Below are 21,947 nucleotides of genomic sequence, written 5' to 3'. Positions count from 1 at the left end.
TAACAGTTATAAGATCGCAGCATTTTCTTTTTGAGTAGTTGGCAGCATTGACACAGCTACTGTTAACAGAAACACGTCGCACAAGCCCGCGAAAACAATTTAATTTATTTTAAATAAGTAATGAAACTAGGATTATTATGCCGTTTCGAAGTAGCTATATACCTAATCATATATATGCTCTATCTTGGAATTGGAATGTATGAAATCTACGCACTACGTGACCGGATAGCAAATGATGCCCAATTTGGATTTACACAGGGCTGGCCGTTCTTGGATCGACCCCGCAACATTATCAGCCACGAATATAAGGACTTTGCTGAGTTTATGATCATCTATTGGCCATATTTCATAATACATGTGGTGGTGAGCAGCATAACAAAATGGAAATGTCCACAACTGCAGCAACATGGACACGTGGCTGTAAGCGCAATTGCATTGCTGTTGACGCTGCATTGGGCTTCCCTGAGCATAATTGGAACGTTATTGGCAAGCTATTATTTAGCAGCAAAGTGCCACTCAAAGCCTTTAACTTGGCTGCTAACTATAGCGTGGTTAATGTTCATGGAACTGCCAAAGACGTGGCTGACAACATATACGAGCGGTTCTGAATTTATAACTGTGATAGTGACATTCGGCTTTAGTTTGTTGCGTGGCGTCAGCTACTCCCTCAGTAAATCTGACTCTCGTAATTTGGTTGACTTTCTAGGTTACATGCTGTATTTTCCCAGCCTGACGTCAGGACCAATTATAAGCTATGAACGCTATTCGGCCAGGCGGGAATCAAAGGGATGGCTTTGTTTACTCCAGTCGCTGCTGCGTTGTGTTTTCTGGTGGATGGTTGTCCAGTTTGTTTTCCACTACATCTACATATATCAAATGACGCAAGATGTGGAGGTGGTCAGCTGGATGTCTTCGCCCTTGTGGTGTTATACGATTGCCTATTTTTTGGGCAAGTTTTTCAATATCTTTTATATGATCATCTATGGCATGGGTAAAGCCTTTGCCGAACACGATGGTATTCCGGCGCCTCCAAACCCACGCTGCATTGGACGTATACACTTCTATTCGAACATGTGGAAGCACTTTGACTCCGGACTCTACGAGTTTCTCTTTAAGCACATCTATAAAGAGGTGTGCAACAAGGATTCCTCAATCTTGGTCAAAGTTTGGGGCACTACGCTCACATTTGCATTCGTGTATGTCTGGCACGGCAGCTATGTTAACGTCTTTATATGGAGTGCACTCAATTGCCTCTGCATATTAGCGGAAAAGTTCTACAAGATTATGATCTCTACAGCCGCCTACCAGCAGTGGATGCATAGGCATCTGGGAATTGGCGGCACACAGCGGTTCAATGCGTTGCTAGCTACACAAATCTTTATACCGGCTGCCTTTTCCAATATGTACTTTATTGCCAGTCCTGAGCTTGCCGATGTGCTTTTGCGCTGTGCTTACTTAAATGGTGTGGGAAACTATTTGGCGCTGACTTTTTCCATTTATTGCTTCTTTCAATGCTCTGTTATTGTGGAAGAGAGCATGAAACATCCTCAACTAAAGGACAAACGGACTTGAATAAATTGCGATGTAAGTGCAAATATTTATATAGTCCCTAAAACTAACCCATGCCAAGTAAAGCAATAATTAATACATAAGTGATTTGTATATTTGTAAAAATACTTATTCTTCCAACTAATATCCGTTACTTGTTTGTCTTGTAACTCGTTCTAATTCAGTTCGTAGTGTTGTAAAATGCGTGGTCAATGTTGAAGCTCACGTCTGTAAGATCAGATTTTTTTATGTAGTTGGCAACAGTGGTGATTAATATCAAGCAGTAGCACAAACCGGCGTAAACAATTAGTGAACTAAACTATGAATTTGGGCTTATTACACCGATGCGAAGTAGCTATATACTTTAGCGTCTATATACTCTACATTGGAGTTGGACTATATCAGATCTACTTGTTGCGTGACCGTATTGTGAGTCAAGCACGCTACGGATTCACTCCTGGTTGGCCGTTGTTAGGGCGTAAGCGCGACAACACTAATGATGACTTTGCTAACTTTCGTGATTATTTGGGCATTTATTGGCCCTACTTCATAATACATTTGCTGGTGAGCAGCATAACAAAATGGAAGTGGCCGCAGCTAAAGCAACATGGACACGTGGCCGTCAGCGCTTTAGCGCTACTGGCGAGTCTGCATTGGACGTCGTTAAGCATATTTGCTGCAGTATTGAGTAGCTTTTATTTAGCAGGAAAGCGACGCTCGAAGAAAGTAACTTGGTTGCTGGCTATAGCGTGGTTGTGTTTTATGGATGTAGTAAAGAACAATGACTGGTGGATGCGACAGGTGGACTTTGCGGAAACTGTAATGGTGGTAGTATCTTTTGGCTGGAGTGTGTTGCGAGGCTGTAGCTACTGTCTCACTAAATCATCCACTAATAATTTGGTTGATTTTCTAGGCTATATGCTGTACTTTCCCAGCCTAACAACAGGACCCTTAATTAGCTATGAACGCTATAGGACAAAACGAGAGACAAATGGTTGGCCCCACTTACTGCAATCGCTGCTGCGCTGTGCCTTTTGGTGGCTTGTGGTGCAGGTTTCTTTCCACTACATCTACGTGCCATATATGACCAAACATGTCGAAGTCGTCGGCTGGATACCTTCGGTCTTCTGGTGTTATGCTGTTGGCTATTTCCTTGGACAGTTCTTTAATACTTACTACATGATTACTTACGGAATGGGCGTTGCTTTTGCAGAGTTCGATGGCATTGCGTCGCCCTCAAAACCACGCTGCATTGGACGCGTTCACTTTTACTCAGATATGTGGAAATACTTCGATGAAGGACTCTATGAGTTTCTCTTTAAGCACATTTACGTTGAAGTATGCCGCAAGGATTCCTCGGTCCTGCTCAAACTCTGGGGCACGACGCTCACATTTATATTTGTGTACTTCTGGCATGGCTGCTATACTTTCGTCTTCATCTGGAGCGCATTAAATTGCATCTGCCTGATCGCTGAGAAATTCTACAAGGCCCTAATCGATATGCCCGCATATCAAAATTGGATGCATAAACATTTGGGATTTGGCGGCACACAACGTTTTAATGCACTACTTGCCACTCAAATCTTCATACCGGCTGCCTTCTCCAATGTCTACTTTATTGGCGGCCTGGACATTGGCAACTTTCTTATGCGTTGTGCATACCTAAGCGGCGTGGGAAACTATCTAGCACTCAGCTTTTGCACCTATTGCTTCTTTCAGTGCTCCGAAATTGTGGCTGAGAGTAAGAATCGTCAAAAAGTAAAGGAGAAATTGACTGAAAAACAATTGTGATCTAACTTCCAACTTGCCAGAGGATTTACCTCAACGACTACAGTATGTATTTCATAAATAACTTATTTGTATATAAATATACATATATATTTTCTAATGTATGAATTTAAACTAATGCTGTTGTTGATATTCGACGCTGTCTGCCGTTTCCTGCCAATCCAACCATCTTGTTTGGGTGCAGGTTGACTGAAAGTTCTCCAGAAGTTCATCCAGCATTTCATCGCAGGTCTGCGTTTGTTGTGTATTATAGAGACCATCTGACCAATGGGTTTGTGTCTGTATATGCGACAAGCCCAACTCCTCAAAGAGCTCATTACAGGTCTGGGTCTGCATATGTGTTGAGGTCTGTTCACCAAAGATGGGCCCAAAATCACAATTGGTGCCAATATCACGTTGCCCAGACTCTTCCACAGCTTCTAAGTCTAGCTCTGTCATGGTGCCTTGGTTGTGTCTATTTTCTAGCTCCACAAAGAGCTCATCACAGGTCTGGGTATGCATATGTGTTGAGGTCTGTTCACTAAACAGGGGCTCAAAATCACAATTGGTTCCAATATCACGTTGCCCTGACTCTTCCACAGCTTCCAAGTCCAGCTCTGTCATGGTGCCTTCGCTATGTCTATTTTCCAGCTCCTTAAAGAACTCATCACAGGTCTGGGTATGCATATGTGTTGAAGTCTGTTCACCAAATATGGGCTCAAAATCTGATTCTTCCACAGCTTCCAAATCTAGTCCTGTCATAGTCCCTTGGTTGTGTCTATTTTCTAACTCTTCAAACAACTCATCACAGGTCTGGGTATGCATATGTATTAAGGTCTGTTCACAAAACATGGGCCCAAAATCACAATTGGTTCCAATATCACGTTGGCCTGGCTCTTCCACTGCGTCCAAGTCCAGTTCTGTCATACTCCCTTGGTTTTGGCTATTGTTTAGTTCTTCAAGAAGCTCATCACAAGTCTGGGTATACATATTTGTTGAGGTCTGCTCACAAAACATGGACCCAAAATCACAATTGGTGCCAATATCACGTTGCCCTGACCCCTCCACAGCTTCCAAGTTCAGCTCTGTCATACTCTCTTGGTTTTGGCTATTGTTTAGTTCTTCAAAAAGCTCATCACAGGTCTGGGTATGCATATGTGCTGAGGTCTGTTCACAAAACATGGGCTCAAAATCACAAGTTGCATCCAAGTCCAGTTCTGTCATAGTGCCTTGGTTTTGTCTATTGTCTAGCGTTTGAGTTTGTATGTTACGCAGTAGAGGCGCCAGCTCCTCATTATTGAGATCAATGCCATCCAAATCAACGTCATCTGTTTGCGTTTCCATGTCACGCAATAGTCGTTCCACTTCCTCAGCGGTAAAGTTGGGAATGGGTTCATCCATAGGCTGCACTTCCAGGGATACATCATCGACACTGACAGGCTGCATTTCCACGGGTACTTCAATGAAATAAGGCATCTCAATAGCTGGTATAGTATAGTACAGTGGTTGGATTGTTTCTTGTGATATACTCTCCACAGCTTTTTGAGCTTGCTGTGATTTTTTCCAAGCCTTCAATGTAGGCAGTGCCACCTTTGTAGATATCTCATTGATTGATTGATTGATTGAACCCATATGGCTCTTACGTCTCATATGCGTTTGCAGTGCAGCTTTGCTGCTGTACTTGAGCTCACAAACAGGACACTCGAATGTAACACAACAGTGGTGCTTCTCCAGCTGACGTGGGAGTAAAAACGTTTCCAGGCACTTGTCACACTTGTTCTCCTTGGCCATGTGCACTTTCTGATAATGCTGGCGCAGAAAACGCAAATTCGAAAAGCTTCGGGCGCCTCGCATTTCAACATGGTATATGCACTTCTCAATTGGACAATGATAGCTAGTCTGCTCCTTTTCCGGATCCTTTAAGATTGTCACATTGTGTCGGCGTCGTAGATGCACTTGATAGTGACTTTGATTGCCATATACCTCTTTACATCCGTATTCGCAACGATACTGTCGCGTGGGCAGCAGCTCCGCAATATCGGGCGTACATTTAAGGGACATTTAAGCAATCATAACATTCCCCTATTAAAATGTAAACAAACGCATAGAGTTGCCAGCATACCTAAGTACCTGCTTTATTGTGGATGATACGTGCTCGCTGTCACGCTGTTTGCATCTCGCTCACATTCGCACATTGCTTATTATAACAATAAATTTTAAGCGAAATATACGTACTTAGCGTCGCGCAACAGTTGTAATTTACTCTGCCTCAACAAATTATAGGTAATTTACCAACAATGTAAAAACGACAATTACAAATATCAGGTGTTTGTTGGCGCAAGTGATTTTGCATGAAATTTCAAGATCTTTCTTGAAACTACTTAAAATATCGTGAAAATTGTTAGCAACTGTGCAAATATACAAATGTGTACACATACATACATAAATAAATAGTTAAAGACGCGCATAGAATACAGATATTGCAACATAAGAAAATACAAGTTATACACATGTGTGTATGTGCCTGATTTTTTCTATTTCGGTCTCGCATAATTTTCTTGCGTTAATTTTTTGTCTGATTGCGGAGTCTAGCATCGCTAAAAATATTTATTAAATTGTGTGACGTCATTGTCGACATCTGCTTTAATTAAGCTGTGTAAAAAGCACACTTCGCTCTCCCCCGACACCAAGATAACTGTATGTGAGCGTGTGTTTGCTTCTTTGGCGTGATCTTTCAATTTAACTTTTGAATGCTGATAATTTAGCAGATTAACAGTTGTTGACGTAGAAATAATATGTTTTTTCAAATGAAATCAATTTGGCATTGATTTATAAAAAGTGAAATCTTATACATATGCATTTTTTCAAAGTGCATAGCTAAACTTTGAGTTTGTGCGACGCAAAATGCTTCAAATTGTTGAGAATTAATTCTTTATTGTTTGCATGCATTCAATGACGTCACATAAATGTAATTTCTAATTGATGCATAAGAGCATTCATTGAGTGAAATCAACGTGCGTGTGTGTGTGTGCCAATCCCCCTCAAGTCGCCCACTTAGATTTCCGTTGCAATGCAACTTGTCATGGTCGTTCTAGGCCCAGGCAGGCAGCCATGAGATCTGGTTTACACTGTGCTTTACTTCCGGCTGCGGTTTCAGTTGGCCATCTCTTAGTCCCTGTATGGGCAGCAGCGTGGGGAAAGTCGCATTAACCCATTATGTGCCTGGCTTAAAGTGACCACAATTCGTGTAATTAATATTGGTACAAAGCAAGTATATCTATATACACACATACATGTTTGTAGGTACATATTATTTACCATTGTGTGCATTGTTAACTTATCAGTAAAACAAGCAGTTAAGATTCAACGCGACTAATTAATGTTTGCGTGCTTAAAAACACACGTCAACCAAAACATTTAAAACTCATTAAAGTGAGAATACTATTTATTGTAATGTAGTATATTTGCTTAATTAATTCTTTACTCTAGAATGCCATTTTTAATCAATTTTCAAGCAACAAATAAGAATTGCCCAAATGTTTGTTGAATGTGTATACAAAATGTTCCATTTTACGCACTGTTTATAATTCGGAAAAGCTTAACCTTGCTGCTCTCTGTTGATGTTTTGTGTATACATTTTTCATTCTTAGTGAGCCAATTCTTTTTATGCGCTCTCGCTGTGATTCATCGACATTGGGGCTTATGCTATTTTTAGTCTACTAAACAAATGGTCAACTAAACGCAATTGTTTTTCTTTTTTGCAGTTGATTACGCCACGTGCATTTAAATACAATCAGCAATAAAGAAAATGAGCAAGTCCACAAGTAATGCACCGCCATTCACATACGTTCCACCGCCATCGGCGCCACCATCTTATCTGGAGGCAGTGGGTGGTGTGAAGCCAGTGGGGCCATACACGCCAGTCGCAGCGCCAGCTACAGTGGGTACAAACATATTGACAACTGTGGTGCCCATTGGACGCACTGCGACACACATGATATGCCCCTCATGCCATGCCGAGATTGAATCTACAACACGCACGGAGCCCGGCATGATAGCGTATCTATCTGGATTTGTAATTGCATTACTGGGGTAAACAATTGATAATTAAATTATTTGCATGGTTTATATAATTAAACTCTTTTTCTTTCTTAGTTGCTGGCTCGGCTGCTGTTTGATACCTTGCTGCATTGATGACTGCATGGACGTCCATCACACATGCCCCAACTGCAAGGCTTACTTGGGACGCTATCGACGATAAATACAGCTAATTGCCACGCACACTTCACGCACAGCCAGCCTCTAGAGGAGCTAAGCAATTAGCAGAGCGTCATGGATTTAAATCGAAAGATAACCTGAGCAATCTCATTCGCGAATGTTGAATTACTGCAAGTGTTTTGCCTTTAATCTAATTGTAATAATATATCTTGGTGTTCAAGCGCTTTTTTCTAATCTTAACCTAATACTTGCTAAATTGCTCAAACGCTGTCAGCTTTAATTGTAGTTCGCATACTTGAAAAATGGTTTTTGTAATATTTTCTTAAAAACGTTATATGTAAATGAATCGCCATACATTTGGCAACGAAATTTAATATTATTTATATGTGTATACAACTGTTGGCTTACGCATTGCGCTCTTCTTAGTTAAACAAAAGACAAAAAAAATTGTAAACTTATTTTTGTAATGCACCTGCAAATATTTAGCTGAGAATGTACCGCACAAACCATATATTATGTACATATAAGTGTATGTAACAGTTAATCCCAAATATGAATGTCATCTAATTTTTTAAACATACATAATAAATGTAAAAAGTTAAAAAGAAAACAGTAAACTATTGTTAAGCATAGTACAATTGTCCAAAATATATAGCAAATGTAACCCTGCAGCTCTGATACCAGGACTTAAATATATGTACATATCATCTTAGCTGTAGCCAATAGATCCATTGTATGATTAGAACCAAACATATACAGGTAAAGCTTCTTTGTAAGGACTGTCGCCTAGCCAAAGGACAATTAATACGCACCAGTGGTTGTGGCACTATGGCCAATTTTCTTTTGCAGTAAATCACTTGTTTTAAGGTCCTGCTCATTGAATATCCTTCCGATCCCAAAATGACATGTATTTTCGTACTCCTGGGCCTCAAATCTATCGATCTGCATTTAAGGATTTTCAAAATCGCACAAAAAAAATTTTGAAAAAAAATTTTCGGATGGTCGAAAAAAGTGACCAAAAAACACAAATTGTCCTTTTCTCGGAAACTGCAAGGACTACAAGGATGTCCCTTTGGCATGCAAGTAGTGCTCATCAAGACCTTTCAGAATATACCACTCAAAAGGACGAATGTCCTTACAGGAGCCGAGAAAAACAGGTTTTTTCTATACAGAAAATACGCTATATCTCCCGTATCCTTTGCAGGGATCAGGATAAAATTAGTGCCAAACGATGTTGCTTTAAAAGGACTATCAACTGGCAAGGACATCGGGATCGTCCTTGTAGTTCCGGAGATAATGACCATTTTGTATGTTTTTGACCATTTCCTTGCGACCTGGAGCTGAAAAATTTCTAAGTAATGGTACAATTAGATGACCCCCCAATATTTTTTTGACTGCAGATACGATAGAGTTTTCGTCCTGTGAGTGTCGCAAACCAAAAATTTTGGAAATGCGACAGGATATGCCAGATTTATGGCCAATTTTCTATGCAGGATTGCATTGTTAAGTACCATGCGCACATCAATTTACAATGGCAATATATCGAGGGTCCTTTGCAGGATCAGGATCAGGATCATGGCAAATGATGCTCTAGATCAAGTACTATCAATTGTCCAAAGGGCATCCAAATCCGACCACATTTGACCGAGCTATGGCTACTTTCTCGACAGGCTATGCTGGCTGCTATTTTCATGTTGTTGTTGTCATTTGTTGCCGTTCTTGTTGTTGTTGTAATTTGCAATCGCTCCAAATCGCATCTCCCATAGCGGCAATTTTCTGAAATACCAGGCGAACAGAAATCAGCAGCAGGTAGCTGCACTAAACACACTAGCCAAGACACGAACCAAAATATAGCCGCGACACCAACCCCCTGCAACCCTGTGTACAGAGTTGTAATTGCGAATTTAAGCGCTCCGTTGGGCGCCAAATTTGAATTTTCAAAATAAATTCGCCGTTGGGCGGCCAATTTGAATTTTCAATAGAAAGCAAACGAAATTTGGCGTTGCATATTCGCTGTTCATTTTGAAATCTTTGTTTATTTTCTTTCACATAACATTGTACAGCATGCACATGCATTATCTTAATTTGTATTTATTGTAAACATTAAATACGTTATGTCACACTGACCTGTTGTTAACAATTTGCGTTAATTTATGTATATTTCATCAATAGTATTTATGTAACATCGTTTATATTGCATGCTATTTTCCATATTCGTTGTTTAATATATTTTAATGTTTAATTTTCGTTATAGCTATGACAGACAATCGTATTTAAACTCTGAAGAACGGAACACACTTGTCGTTGACCATTGTAAAAACTTAAATATACAAAAAATGATACCTACATATTAAAACTAAGAGTTTGCTTAATTACTAAATGCTAATCATGTCTGTGTCTTTCTATGTTTGTATATAGGTTTGTTTGTTTAACATATGTTATTTATAAACAGTTGTATTAATTTAAATTGTAATATGTTTTAGTTTTTAAATTACTCAATTGCTTTGCATGCCATTTGAATTGTTAACATTGTTCACCCTCTTTTCAAATATATATGTATGTATGTTTGCTTTATAATAATGCTTTAGTTATAAACTGTTTTCTCAATATGCGATTAGTTGGCTAATTTTTGAATGCGTAACGCCTTAAGGTAATAATTTTTTTAGTTGCTGCCCGTTGTAAAAACTGCAAGTGTTTGAGAAATTAAAAACCTAAAACTAAACGCTGACTGGCCAAGAATGGAGTTAGAAGCTATGCTAGTTACTACGGCTAAAAACACAAGCTAAAAGCACTAAATGGTATTAATTGCTTTCTCTATATACAAATTGTAAAGCAGCTCAGACTATGGGCGCGCCAGCAGAGTTGGACACAGACTGCTTGGCCGACTTGACCAGGCAAGACTGCGAGCTGTTGCCTATGCTGGAGTTATAGCCATCCAAGCTGTCCAGGTCCAGCGCCGTATCAATCATGGTGGTGTCATGCAGCATACGCAGCCGATCCGCGGACTTGAGCTGCTCGCTGGTGTGCGTCGACTTGCGTGTGCCTACAAAGGAAGCGCTAACCGGATCATCCAAGTCCAGATCGTCGCTAAGCAGTGTGGAAGATAGCACAGCGCTGGCTTGCAGCTGTGCCGACTGCTGGCGCTGCTGTTGCTGCTGCTGGGCACGTTCGTCTATAATGTTGGAGTAGACATGCAGCGTAGAGTCTGTGGGCGTGGCTTGTGGCACATTGCTGTACATGTTTTCGGCCTGTTTAAGCACATGCTGCTCACCGCTGATGGCGGCCGCAAGAAGTGCAGCGCCAGCTGATGGCTTCTGTTGCAGGTTGCTGCTGGCTGCTGTTGCTGTTGCTCGTTTAGTTGGCGCATTGTTGTTGGTTTTCACTAGCGCCGCATCAAAGTCCGCATCCGAAGAGATTGCTGGTAGCTGCCGCTGCGGTTGCGGTTGCGCAACTCACGCGCCTGACTGGAACTGGCAATGGCTGACACAGCGGCAACTACCTCAGTGCCAGGCACCACCACCACCGTGGCATTGTCCAGCTCGGGCTCGCTGCCTGCGGCTGCCAGTTGATTCTCATAGGCCATATCGGTAGCATCAGTGCCGGACAACTGACGCTGCTTGTGGTGACGGAATTGACGTGTTTGCTGCGCTGTTTGTGGCGCATAGGCCATGGGCATGTCCATTTGGGAGAGCGGAATCTCGTTGTCCACCAACTGGGCTAGACTATTGGAATTACCTGCGAATGAATTGGGGGGGAGAAGCGAGAGTTGCAGATTACAAAATGTTTATAAATTTGCATGTTTAATTAATGTGAAACATTTATACTATAAATGGTCAAACGCACATGACAACAAATTGTTTTGCAACAACTAATTATAAATTTGTAATTTGATTTTAAGCAATTTGTTGCTCGTTTTGTTTTTTTCTATGCGCATTTGTCATGAATAAACTGAAAGAAATCAAAATCAAATTAAATGCTGCAAAAGCTTTCAATTAAATAATTAAATTGCCAATAAAAATAAATATACAAATACAGTGAACGCTCGCAAATTATCATTGCTTACAGAATACATCGATTTATCGATAATTTTTGTTTTACAAGCGTCTAGCGTATTTAACTTTTACTTTACATAAACAATTAATACAGTACTTAAATTGCTAAATAATAAATGCGATTGCAACTGCAATTTGAATGAATTATTTTTCCAATTATTTTGAGGTGCCAATTAGAATGCATGAACAAAAACAAATGCAAAACATGCAGCAACAATTTTTTGTGTGTGGTTTACAATAAATAATTCAATTCGATATGCAACTGAAAAGAGTTTTGCATTGTGTGGCTTACTTTTTGTTTAAATTATAAATACGAAAATGAAAAAGAAATAGTGTAATTAATGCATTTTTTTTTTTAATGTTAGACGATTGCTTTAAACAGTTATAATAACGTTATAGACTATGAACTAATCTTAAGCCAATTTGATAATATATAATATATAGTTAATATTTATATAAACCAAAAACACAAAATGCCAAAAATTAAAGCAAAGTTACGTTACTTATTTTGCTGTTTACTGGAAAGCGTGTTTAGAATATTTATTACATTGTTGGTATTTGTGTATGTGTGTGTGTAATTGTATTTTGTTTAGCACTCACCGAATTAAGTTAAAACGCTTTTCATTTCATTTTAAGTTAAGCTTAGAGCGGCCCTCGCAAACTTGCACTCAAAATTACAGTTAGAATTTGTTCAAATTACACAAAATAAATTTAAGTTTTGTTTTTGTTCCATAGTTAAGGCAAAGACATACAAAAAAAGAGTTTTGGCATTAGTGTGTGTGTCTGTCTGTGTTTGCTTCTTCTTCATCAAATTTAAGCAGTTAGTAGCAACCATTTTGTAACTGTCTGTGTGTGTGTGTGTTTGTTTATATGCTTAACATACATACATAGTATATACTTAAGTTAAGTCTAACTTGCCACTAAGTGTTACATACAAATAGTTTTTAATCTTTAATTCTTGTTAACATTCTCTTACGTTTTTCGTTATTGCCCAACATTTAAATATATATATATATATATATGTATATATATATGTGTTTATTTATGTGTAAGTGTATGCATAACATTTCCATGGCTAAAAAGGAACTCATTTATATATTTATGCATTAATTGTTTTCAAGTTTCGTTTGTTAAAGCCTAAGCATGTATAATTTTTATAATGCGCAACATTTATATAGATTTGTATATATATATATTTATAGATATTTTTTCTTAAAGACTGCACAGTGTGTTGTGCTTTGTCTTATTGTTCTCTGCAAATAAAGGCGCAACTTGGGCTTAGATTTTTAATTGTTTAAAGCCACGATTATAATATTTGTTTCAGACTGTGTTTCAATGCGCATTGATTTTTATATTTTTCATTTTACGACATTTTTGCAGTCACTTGGCAATTACTTATTAAATGTATTTAGATTTGTTACTAAGTTTTGCTAATCTTTAAAATTACATTGTTTAAAATTTTGTTATACAAGTTCCTACACATATCAAAGGCTTATTAATTGTAATCGTAAAAAATTAAATACAAATAACACAATTATTTCTCATTTTTAATAGTAATCTATTAAATGGCAGTTGTTTGGCTATTTATTGCTTTAAATGTTTTATCTGTTTAAATGTTAAACGCTTTAATTTTTATTCTTCAGTGAAACCTGAAAATGAAAATCTTCAAATAAAATTGCACAAGTGACTGCAGGCGGCAGCAAATAACAACGATTTACAACAAGCTTGTGGCATGCAACAAGTGTCACCGACTAGGATTTCTTTGTTTTACAGCTATTGGAGGTGGCGGCGTTATTTTTACGGTTTTCGGGGATTTTAAGCACTTACAACAAACGTATTTACACAATTACAAATACAACTGCGACAACTCAAAAATTTCATATATATTATTATTTGGTTTTTGTAGCCACAATGCACGCCATGCATCCACAGAGTGGTGCAGTGGTGCGGCAATGTGGCCTGGGGCCTTTGATATATAAGTGCTACATAAACGCAAAAGTTTAGATGAACCAACGTTTAGGGCTTAGCTCTAGCTAAAGTCAACGGGAACGGGTAGAGGAACAGGAAGTGGGCTACATACAAATTAAAGTTAAAATATAAATAAATACGCGGCTGCTGCGATTAAGCGTGCTTTAAACAATATGCTAAAAATTATAAGGCAAACATATATAAAGTAGATATCGGTCTTGAGCAAATAATTTCAGTTTAGCTGCACTTACACTAGTTGGCAAGTAGGTCAATTCAGTTGACAATCAGCTGATTAACAAACTTGTTGGCAACATTGACTAACTTGTCAGCTAGTGTAAGTGTCTATTAATTTCTTATTAATTATGTTTTGGCTATTAGATCAATTCAATTTGGCTTTAACGTTTTCAAATTTATAAATGTATAATCGATAACCGATAGCTACTTGATATGCTTGCAGTGAAAATAATCATTTGTTTACATAACTTTCTAACAAATTTAGAATAAGCAGCGTTTGTTTTTTTTTTTGTTTTGTTCTTTGTCTATAAATTTTGAAATATGCTTACAATTTAGATTTGTTTATATAGTAATTTGAATTAATTGCTAGCGACAGCAGCAATTGCTTTGAACAACCAATCAATATAGTCTTGTGGCGAACTGTGGTGGCGCCACCAACACACCCAATACACCCAACATACGTGGGTGGGTTGCGAGTGGGGCCACAGTTTGCCACATACAGCGGCAGTGCGTGTTTTTGTGCGTATTTTGATCTCGAACTGGATCGAACGAGCTGCGGCTTGTGGGGAGGACAATGATAACGAGATACCGATAACGATAACGATAATGAGAGCAACGACTGCGTACTAGGACGAATCACTGCCCGCCGCATCCTCGATAATCGAGTTGAGATCAATATTGAATGAATACTCATAGAGATTGGAATAACGATCGCGCTCCTTCCACGGCGACCGATGATTCATATAAAGATTTCGTTTACTAACACGAAAGATCTGGCTATCCTTAATCGACTGATCGTCGTCGCAGGGTTCGCCGCCACCGCCAAAATCACATTCACGTATAGTCAAGCGATTCGTTGGCGACTTTAACTCGAACATCACCTCCTGGTGCTTGTACCGCGATCGCATGGGCAACGGCTGATAGCCGGCGATGTTGACCTTCTGTGAGTCCACGGACTGCGTCGACTGACGCCGCATGCCACGCGCCTGCTTGGGAAAGGCGTACTTGTGCACCTTGGTGTCGTGCTGGCGCTGCGGCGAGAAGTACTTGAAGTCGCTGGGCGCGGGCGCTTGGGGCGCTGATGTTTGTATGGTGGCCATGGTGCTGGTGCTCACTGAGATGGCGGCGCTGCCTTGCAGCTGCAGCGTTGAGGGACGACGCGGCGCCAGCGCGGGCGCTGTGGCAGTGCCGATGGAAGCTGAGGTGGGCGCGGTAGTGGAGGAACTGCTGCCAGCGCCGGCGGCGGCAGTGACGCTGCCTATGGCTGTGGTCTGCTGCGCATGCATGTGATGATGCAGCAGCGGCAGCGGCGAGTTGCGTGTATCATACGAAGGCGTGAGCGGCAGATGCAGCGAGCGCTTCAGATTGAGTCGATAGCTGGAGGTGGCAGGTGAACGTTGCAGCGACGGCGGCGTATGCAGTCCATTGACCAACGCCTCCTGTTGCAGCTGCAGCTGCAGCTCGGCGGCCAGCAGCTGTTGCTTTTGGTACTGCTGCTGCTGTTGCTGCTGCTGCTTTTGCTGCTGCTTCAGCTGCTTGTGCTTGTTGGCTTTGAACTGCTGCTGCGCGCTCGCAGGCAGCAGCGTCTGTAAGGAGCAGCGCTGATGCTGACGACGTGACTTACCGTTTTGCAGCATGTCGTAGCTGGGCGGACGATCGAAGCCATTGCCCATGGCGGCCAGCGTGGCGGCCGCATTGCTGTCCAGCGTCGAGGACGAGGGATTCGACTAACGATTTGTACAGTTTGTGTTTGATATTTGATTGAGTTCAGTGAGTTGTGGAAGTTGTAGTACCAAAAATAAGAACAGAAAATCGAAAAACAAATCAAATAGTTTCAAAAACAAGTCAAAAATTGGTGGTGCGTTTCACACGCGAGAGAAGTATAGAGAGAGAATGAAACAGAGAGAGAGAGAACGAGAGAGCAGTTTCGTTAAGCAAGCACGGTGCGACGAGAGAGAGAGAGAGACATTTAGATGTGTGTGTAAGTGTGTGAAAAAACAAACTCAAGTTTTCAAGTAACAAACAAAGCGCTTACCTCATCATAGAAACGCGGCTTGAGCTCCGCGTTAGCTCCGCCTATGCTGATGCCACCGCCAGCGCCTGAAATGCCGCTCAGCATGGGCTGGTTGGTGGTCACCAGCTGTGAGGCGCTTATGACATCGCTCAGCGCATGCCGCGGACTGGAATGTTGCATCTGTTGTATGTACTCATCGGTGGCAATGCCGCGTCTGCAAATAAAATGCTTAGCAAGTTGCAAGCAGCTGCAGTGGCCACAATTGTTACCTGTCTATAAGCGAGGGTGTCATGGGACCGCAGAGTATGTGACAGCAGTTGAGGCAAATGTTGCCGCGTGAGTAAGGATTCTGCGTGCGTGGACCGCCCTTGGAGGAGAAGCTGCCTTTGAGCTGTGGCAAGCAAAACAAATACAAAATGTTAGCATACTTTTGTGGGCCAGCTACAGCACTTGAATTCAATCTCAACTATAAGTTGGCTTAATGTATTTCGTTACTACTTACATCCTCATTCGTTGTCTGATCGCTGGTTGTCAGATATGTATGAAAACCAGCCAAGCCAATGACCGACCAGATCGAGAAGAAGCAAATGAACACAACAATCACAGTGAATGGCGCCTTCTTAATTACTTCGAAGACCTCCTGTTCCGTTTTCATCACTTCTCGTCGCACACACAAATATTAATTAATTAATGAAGTCATCAAATTTGCTGCCAGCTTATACTTACATAAAACTAAATGCGTCACAGAGCACGAGAATATAAATACAGCTAAAAATGCCAATGAGACTAGAAACAAATAAAAGAAGCGATAATTGCGCTTGCCCACGCAGTTGCCCACCTGCAGAGAAAGAAAGGAGAGACATGAGTTTTTTATAAATTTAATCATATATATATGCTATGTTTGCTTTCAAGCTCAGCCACATGGCCAAACCGCGACACAAAATGTGGCAGGCGCGCACAAATGACCTTCAGCAGTGGCAGTGGCAGCAACAGCAGCTCATTATCGCAAGCGAAAGTGAGTGAGTGTGCGAGGTGCAGCAATGGAAAATGAGAAATTCAAGCCACACTCATCAAGCAGCGCGAGCTGCAAGCGACATTAGGGCAAGGCAAAGCCTTTAATTAAAAGGGTATGCCAGCAGCAGACTCTACTCTACGCTAGTAGCTAAAAATAGTACTTCATTTAGTTTACAAACTGCAGCAGCAGCAGCAGCAGCAGCACATAATTAAAAATAACTACTAATTGCTAGACACAAGCCAACCCACACTCAACCTTCATTGATTGCTCAACAACAAGCTCAACAGCCGCTACAAGTGCTGATCAATATATAGATTATATATCTAGTAGTTTGACAAACTGCCCATCAATAGACCAACAGCCTGTTTAGCATGAGCACAATGAGCACTTGTTCGGCTATTCGAGGGTAATAACAGGCCGTTGACAATGTTCAGCAAAAAGCGCGTTATGCTTAATGCAACAAACCTACTAACTAACTATCATACACACAAACACACAGACAGACACACATACATATATACAAAGCAATGCAAGTGCAACTACTTAAGCGTGTATGTGTGGCTGTGTGTGTGCGACGTGGTTTGCATTCGCTTTTGGTGGCGCAGGCGGGGAATAGCCAAACCCACATTTTGCAACTATTAAAATTGCCAAAGCTGTGCAAGGGACTGCTGCTTGTTTGTGGGTGTGGTTAACTGAAATTAGCAAACCTCAGCAGCAGCAGCAGCAGTAACAGCAGCAGCGCAAAAAAATTGGGTGAAAGTCAGGCGAAAGCGACAGTTGGGTTGGCATACATTTTTTGTTGTTGTTGCACGGTCAAATGTTTGCATTAAAATATGCTGGCAAATTAAAAAGCAGCTGCTTCGAAAGCTCTAATTTAAAATAAGAGTTTAAAATACAGCATATTTTGAGTGTTGTATTAAGTTGCAATTATAGTTTTAGATCAGTGTTGACAGCTTCGGTCCTTTATCAATTGGCATCTAGCTAGAAAACGGACAACATTTAGCTAGCGTCTTATCGAATCGTTAAGTACACGTTCAATTGAACTACTACTCAAAGTGATCGACCGAAAACTGACAACTGAACTACATAACTTATTAGTTCGTTCAGCTGAGCTTAATCCTTCAATTGAACATTTAGCGCTGTCTTAAGGTTTGTTGTTGCTTTTTTATCTTTTGGTATTTGAAATCTCATAAGTTTGCTTTACTTTGCAGCTCACTGGACTTACCCAAGGACAGTGATGATCAAAGCGATCCACACAGTTGTCGCAGAGACTGCAGTGCGAGGCGCGCGGTGGTCTAAAGATCTTGCAGGTGAAGCAGTATTTCAGCTTGACCGTTTGGCCCTTAACGAGCACCTCCTTGGTGCGTGGCGGCGGTCGGTATGTGGGGCTGTTAAGCGAGTTTGGCACTTCTGGTGCGGCAACGGCAATGGCAAGCGGAAATGGTAGCAACGTCAACAGCAGCAGGAGCAGCAACAGCAGCAGGAAATGCAGACGGGCGTCGTTGTGGTTGTTGACATGCAAGTAAAGAGCAAAAAGTTTTCTCATTTTAAATAATTTTTTTATACAGCAAGCTCAACTCATTAGTGTAGAGGCGGCAACGGAACGCGCAATGCTTCGCTTTGATGATTTCCCAGCGTCGAGATTTTTCTATATCATGCTGTCTCGCTCATGCTCTGCTCATTACTTTTTATGTGAACACACACACACAGGCACAAACTTAATGAAGTGAAAACAAATATGTGTACGTTTGTTTGTTTGCCTGTCTGTCTCTGTCTGTGTGTGTGTGCCATTCAACAGGCACGACACGACCTTGCCCACATTCGCTTTTGAGGCACACACTGGACATGGACGCACACACAGCACGGGATTAAGGCTAACGGGGGGCTTCGGCTTCGGCTTCACTTACCAATTTGCTTTTCAATATAGGCAGCCTCGTCGTTGGAGGCGCGCGGTATGACGCCCGGATCCGTGAAGGTTGTGCGCAGCAGGGAGCTCATTGTGAAGAAGTAGAGTACAGCGCCAACGATGGGTATAACCGGATTAATCGTTGTCGCCAGAAACGGGCAGCTGCGAAAGCACAGGAAATTAGGTTAGATAAGCATAAAATAAAAAAGTTGAAAAAACTTTTCATTTATTTCAAGTTGGCAGCAACAAGAAGAGCGTTTGAAACAATTGCTAATTAGTTAAGCTTAAATATAAACAAGGCAGCAGTGGAAATTGGGGAGTGAGAAGAAGTGATGTAAGGTTATTCATGCTAGAATATTTTGCATAGCAGCAAGCTAAGCTTCAGTAAATAAAAGTTGCAAATTGATTGATGCAACTTTATACTTTGCATTGCGACACACACACAAATAATTAAAATAATTATGTACAATCAATATTGTTAATGTACATTTTTGCTATGCTGCGCTTTGCTTTTTCTATCAATTTGACTTTTCATAAACTTTTTGTATCATAAATTGAATCGCATGCAGCTCTTAAACAATTTATCAAAAACACGTGCTTAACACGCTCAAGACATAAGTAAGCCAGCATGTTATCGCTTTAGTTGCTGGTTAGGAGTGAATTAAATCCCATGTGGCATGACATAAGAGGATTATCAATCTGCTCAAATGCATTGTGTGTGCGGCTTTAAGGCGATATTAAAGTTTTGTCAGCTGTTGGTGCCCAAAGATGCATGCGAGAAGTTTCTCCCTTTGGAGTTTTGGCAATGCAGCACAAATATGCAGCTAGGGAATGATGTGGCATGCAACGGCAGCAGCAGCAGCAGCTGGCAGTGGGATTTGTGTTTCAAAATTGTTTAGTCGATGCTCTCCCATGCATAACTACAGGTCACAAAGGACATATGGAGCATAATGAAAATAATGTGTGACAAGGCCCCAGAGCACACACACACACACACACACACAGTCGCATACAGGTTTAGAAAATTTTGAGGGCAGTCGTCAATGGATGCCAAAAAATAACACAGTTAAATACATTTGTCGGCACAATGGCAGCGGCAGCAGCGCCCTCGATGATGATTCCCCAAAGCATTTTTGCCACTCGCCTCGCATAGCGTTAAAGCAAAAATATTTCTGCTCTTGCATTCAGCTGGCAAATCGCTGACAATGCCACAAATAAAAAACGTAGACAGCCATTGTATCCATGTGTGTGTGTGTGTGTGTGCTACCTTTTTAGCGATTTGCATTGCGAACGCGTCGAACGGAATACAATTTGGCCAAAGCGCCGCAGGGGCAGACACAGCTCAGCCCAGCCCAGCCCTGGGCTTAAAAGCATTGTGGATATTGCTCTAACACAAGCAATGAAAATAAAATAGGGTTTGCTGCCCCCGTCCCACGCTCTGCTTCAGTCTTTTGTGTGTGCATCTATTTGGGAAGCTTGCAACAACAACAACGCGCTGCTCATGTTGCAAATTTTTCAATTCCTTGCTACACACACATGAATACGCGCAATTTCCTTCAAACCGAGAGAGTTCTACGTGCCTGCAAATGTTCAGCATAATTTTGTCTAATCGCGCAGTGTTGAAAAACGCATTATTACACACACACACAGCAGCAAATACATGTGTATGTGTGTGTGTGTGTGGTTTTGGCAATTGGATTTGCTATTTTATTTGTATTTGCTATACGTGACGTATATGCTATTTGCTCACACATACATAAAGCGGAGGTTATAATAGTTATTGCGCATACGACACGTGCAACTAAATGAAATTGGTTACTCGACTAAATCGCCTAGTGGCTGCCTGCTGCCCATTTATTTAGTCAAGCGATCAAAGTGCATAGATAAAGTGTGCCAAAGAGCTCACAATGATAAATTGTTGGGTGTGTGGATCTCTCATTCGATGTCTATAACAATTTAATGCAATATTAATGAGCAAGAGCACATAAACATGAAAGGCAGCGAATCGAATTGTATATATTATTTATAATAATAAAATGTGCACAAGTGAAAGTGAAATTGGTTTACTAAACAAGTAAAAATACTGCAGGCATTATAAACATAATTGTATATTAACTTGCAAAACTATAGCAGAATTTAGTTACAACAAATTTAAGCTTAAACTAGCTTTCATTTCCTTAGCTTACTGACCTAAAATGCATAGTTTACATTTGTTTCAATTGAACTTTGGCAATATATTTGCAATAAGCTGTGGCTTTAAATGAAATTCCAGCTCAGGCTTCTACTCATTATATCGAGCTGTATATTGCATTTGGCCTACTAATCGTAGACTTGTGCACTTAATAGCTCATTTTAAGTTTGCCAGCAGCTAGCTACTAATCAAGTTTGCAGTGGCAATGCGACGATTTGCGCCGGCAGCAACAAATTGACAAATCGAAAGAGCTTAAACTATTTTCAATCTGTGCTCACCCCAAAAAAGAGATGCAAAGCAAAATGAAAAATCTACGTGTGTGTGTGTGTGTGTGTGGGGTGCTTTGCCTGGCCAAGCATAACGCATGCAGCACATTGCACGGCAATAATTACATGCCATTGGATACAAGAGCAATGGACAGACGGACGTACAGACATAGAGAGACCATTAATGTGGGCGTAATTGGAAGCCAGAGCAGTGCTAGGCAACGAGTGAGCGAGAGAGAGGGAGAGCGACTGCAACTAGGGAAATGCTTAATTAGCAACGTATTCATTTTGCAAACAATGTAACCGCAACCAGTGAGCGGCTATGTAAGAGCTAAACCTGCAATACTCACTCGAAGGCAAAGAAGAGCGCACTGGTGCCGGTAATCAGGATGCACGTCAAGTAGAAGACACCCGTATGCGGTGCGGACATTAGCAATCCATCGCAGTAGAATTTATTGCGTCCGGCAAACAGTTCCCATTTGCGTGTGATGCGTTGATTCGGTGCCATGTTAGTGCAACAACAACAGCAAAGCAGATTCATTGGACCAGGCGTTGGTTACGAGAGAGTCCAAAGGAGCGATGCGGAGTACTTGGTGTGTGTGTGGGTTCTTGGCCTGAAGTGACAAGCGCTGCTGACTTGGATGTTAATGCTGATTTGCGGTGATGTGTGAAAGAGTAAAGTGCGCTTCTCAGTGTGTGTGTGTGTGTGTTGTGTGTATGGTGGGGTAGGTAATCGCTGTGGCTGACGTGTTTGTGCCACGTTGTTGC

At 41.0% G+C, this 21,947-nt stretch overlaps 6 protein-coding genes across 9 annotated transcripts; 3 read left to right on the top strand and 3 right to left on the bottom strand.

The window, feature by feature from the left end:
• Positions 1 to 380: 380 nt before the first annotated feature.
• On the top strand, positions 381 to 1,572 carry LOC108598308 (protein-cysteine N-palmitoyltransferase Rasp). The gene is made up of 2 exons (XM_017984923.2): positions 381 to 420; positions 707 to 1,572. The coding sequence occupies exons 1-2, from the start codon at positions 381 to 383 to the stop codon at positions 1,570 to 1,572; spliced, it is 906 nt and encodes a 301-aa protein (XP_017840412.1).
• A 231-nt stretch (positions 1,573 to 1,803) lies between these two features.
• Positions 1,804 to 3,375, top strand: LOC108598943 (protein-cysteine N-palmitoyltransferase Rasp). 3 transcript variants are annotated; one of them, XM_033293608.1, is made up of 2 exons: positions 1,804 to 2,194; positions 2,255 to 3,375. In XM_033293608.1, the coding sequence occupies exons 1-2, from the start codon at positions 1,870 to 1,872 to the stop codon at positions 3,337 to 3,339; spliced, it is 1,410 nt and encodes a 469-aa protein (XP_033149499.1). In that variant the 5' UTR covers positions 1,804 to 1,869; the 3' UTR covers positions 3,340 to 3,375. The 3 variants fall into 3 exon arrangements, with proteins under 3 accessions (XP_033149499.1, XP_017841201.2, XP_017841202.1); XM_017985713.1 differs by lacking the exon at positions 1,804 to 2,194 and having other exon boundaries at positions 2,306 to 2,373; positions 2,462 to 3,375; XM_017985712.2 differs by having other exon boundaries at positions 1,805 to 3,375.
• A 75-nt stretch (positions 3,376 to 3,450) lies between these two features.
• LOC108598307 lies at positions 3,451 to 5,376 on the bottom strand. The gene is made up of 2 exons (XM_033293440.1): positions 4,458 to 5,376; positions 3,451 to 3,713 (listed from the first exon to the last, which is right to left on the bottom strand). Exons 1-2 carry the CDS (start codon positions 5,374 to 5,376, stop codon positions 3,451 to 3,453), a joined length of 1,182 nt encoding a protein of 393 aa, XP_033149331.1.
• A 135-nt stretch (positions 5,377 to 5,511) lies between these two features.
• On the top strand, positions 5,512 to 8,189 carry LOC108598675 (cell death-inducing p53-target protein 1). 2 transcript variants are annotated; one of them, XM_017985395.1, is made up of 3 exons: positions 5,512 to 5,598; positions 7,080 to 7,407; positions 7,471 to 8,187. In XM_017985395.1, the coding sequence occupies exons 2-3, from the start codon at positions 7,124 to 7,126 to the stop codon at positions 7,574 to 7,576; spliced, it is 390 nt and encodes a 129-aa protein (XP_017840884.1). In that variant the 5' UTR covers positions 5,512 to 5,598; positions 7,080 to 7,123; the 3' UTR covers positions 7,577 to 8,187. The 2 variants fall into 2 exon arrangements, with proteins under 2 accessions (XP_017840884.1, XP_017840885.1); XM_017985396.1 differs by lacking the exon at positions 5,512 to 5,598 and having other exon boundaries at positions 7,471 to 8,189.
• Positions 8,190 to 9,541: 1,352 nt separating this feature from the next.
• Positions 9,542 to 12,536, bottom strand: LOC117134762 (palmitoyltransferase app-like). The gene is given in 3 exon segments (XM_033293403.1): positions 9,542 to 10,940; positions 10,943 to 11,268; positions 12,186 to 12,536. Coding segments are annotated over 2 exon segments (843 nt in total). The 5' UTR covers positions 11,216 to 11,268; positions 12,186 to 12,536; the 3' UTR covers positions 9,542 to 10,370.
• A 1,622-nt stretch (positions 12,537 to 14,158) lies between these two features.
• LOC108600303 (palmitoyltransferase app) lies at positions 14,159 to 21,946 on the bottom strand. The gene is made up of 8 exons (XM_033293402.1): positions 21,530 to 21,946; positions 18,724 to 18,884; positions 18,042 to 18,226; positions 16,528 to 16,639; positions 16,304 to 16,458; positions 16,071 to 16,192; positions 15,823 to 16,015; positions 14,159 to 15,514 (listed from the first exon to the last, which is right to left on the bottom strand). Exons 1-8 carry the CDS (start codon positions 21,718 to 21,720, stop codon positions 14,414 to 14,416), a joined length of 2,220 nt encoding a protein of 739 aa, XP_033149293.1. The 5' UTR covers positions 21,721 to 21,946; the 3' UTR covers positions 14,159 to 14,413.
• Position 21,947: the final 1 nt, after the last annotated feature.

This window comes from Drosophila busckii, chromosome 3L (assembly GCF_011750605.1).
Source record: "Drosophila busckii strain San Diego stock center, stock number 13000-0081.31 chromosome 3L, ASM1175060v1, whole genome shotgun sequence".
Taxonomy (NCBI): Eukaryota; Metazoa; Arthropoda; class Insecta; order Diptera; family Drosophilidae; genus Drosophila; species Drosophila busckii.
The sequence above is the reverse complement of the archived record's forward strand: the minus strand, read 5'-3'. Positions and strand labels throughout refer to the sequence as shown.

What these genes read in the sequence shown, in the direction of transcription:
- LOC108598308 (XM_017984923.2), top strand. Translation starts at nt 381, where the DNA reads ATGGAAATGTCCACAACTGCAGCAACATGGACACGTGGCT. An exon ending in AGCAACATGGACACGTGGCT is followed by an intron (nt 421 to 706) that starts GTAAGCGCAATT and finishes TTGACTTTCTAG; the next exon opens with GTTACATGCTGTATTTTCCC.
- LOC108598943 (XM_017985712.2), top strand. Translation starts at nt 1,870, where the DNA reads ATGAATTTGGGCTTATTACACCGATGCGAAGTAGCTATATACTTTAGC.
- LOC108598307 (XM_033293440.1), bottom strand. Translation starts at nt 5,376, where the DNA reads ATGTCCCTTAAATGTACGCCCGATATTGCGGAGCTGCTGCCCACGCGA. An exon ending in AGCACATATGCATACCCAGA is followed by an intron (nt 3,714 to 4,457) that starts CCTGTGATGAGC and finishes TTGGCACCAATT; the next exon opens with GTGATTTTGGGCCCATCTTT.
- LOC108598675 (XM_017985396.1), top strand. Translation starts at nt 7,124, where the DNA reads ATGAGCAAGTCCACAAGTAATGCACCGCCATTCACATACGTTCCACCG. An exon ending in TTTGTAATTGCATTACTGGG is followed by an intron (nt 7,408 to 7,470) that starts GTAAACAATTGA and finishes TTTCTTTCTTAG; the next exon opens with TTGCTGGCTCGGCTGCTGTT.
- LOC108600303 (XM_033293402.1), bottom strand. Translation starts at nt 21,720, where the DNA reads ATGAATCTGCTTTGCTGTTGTTGTTGCACTAACATGGCACCGAATCAA. An exon ending in ACACCCTCGCTTATAGACAG is followed by an intron (nt 16,016 to 16,070) that starts GTAACAATTGTG and finishes TTTTATTTGCAG; the next exon opens with ACGCGGCATTGCCACCGATG. An exon ending in AGCCGCGTTTCTATGATGAG is followed by an intron (nt 15,515 to 15,822) that starts GTAAGCGCTTTG and finishes ACAAATCGTTAG; the next exon opens with TCGAATCCCTCGTCCTCGAC.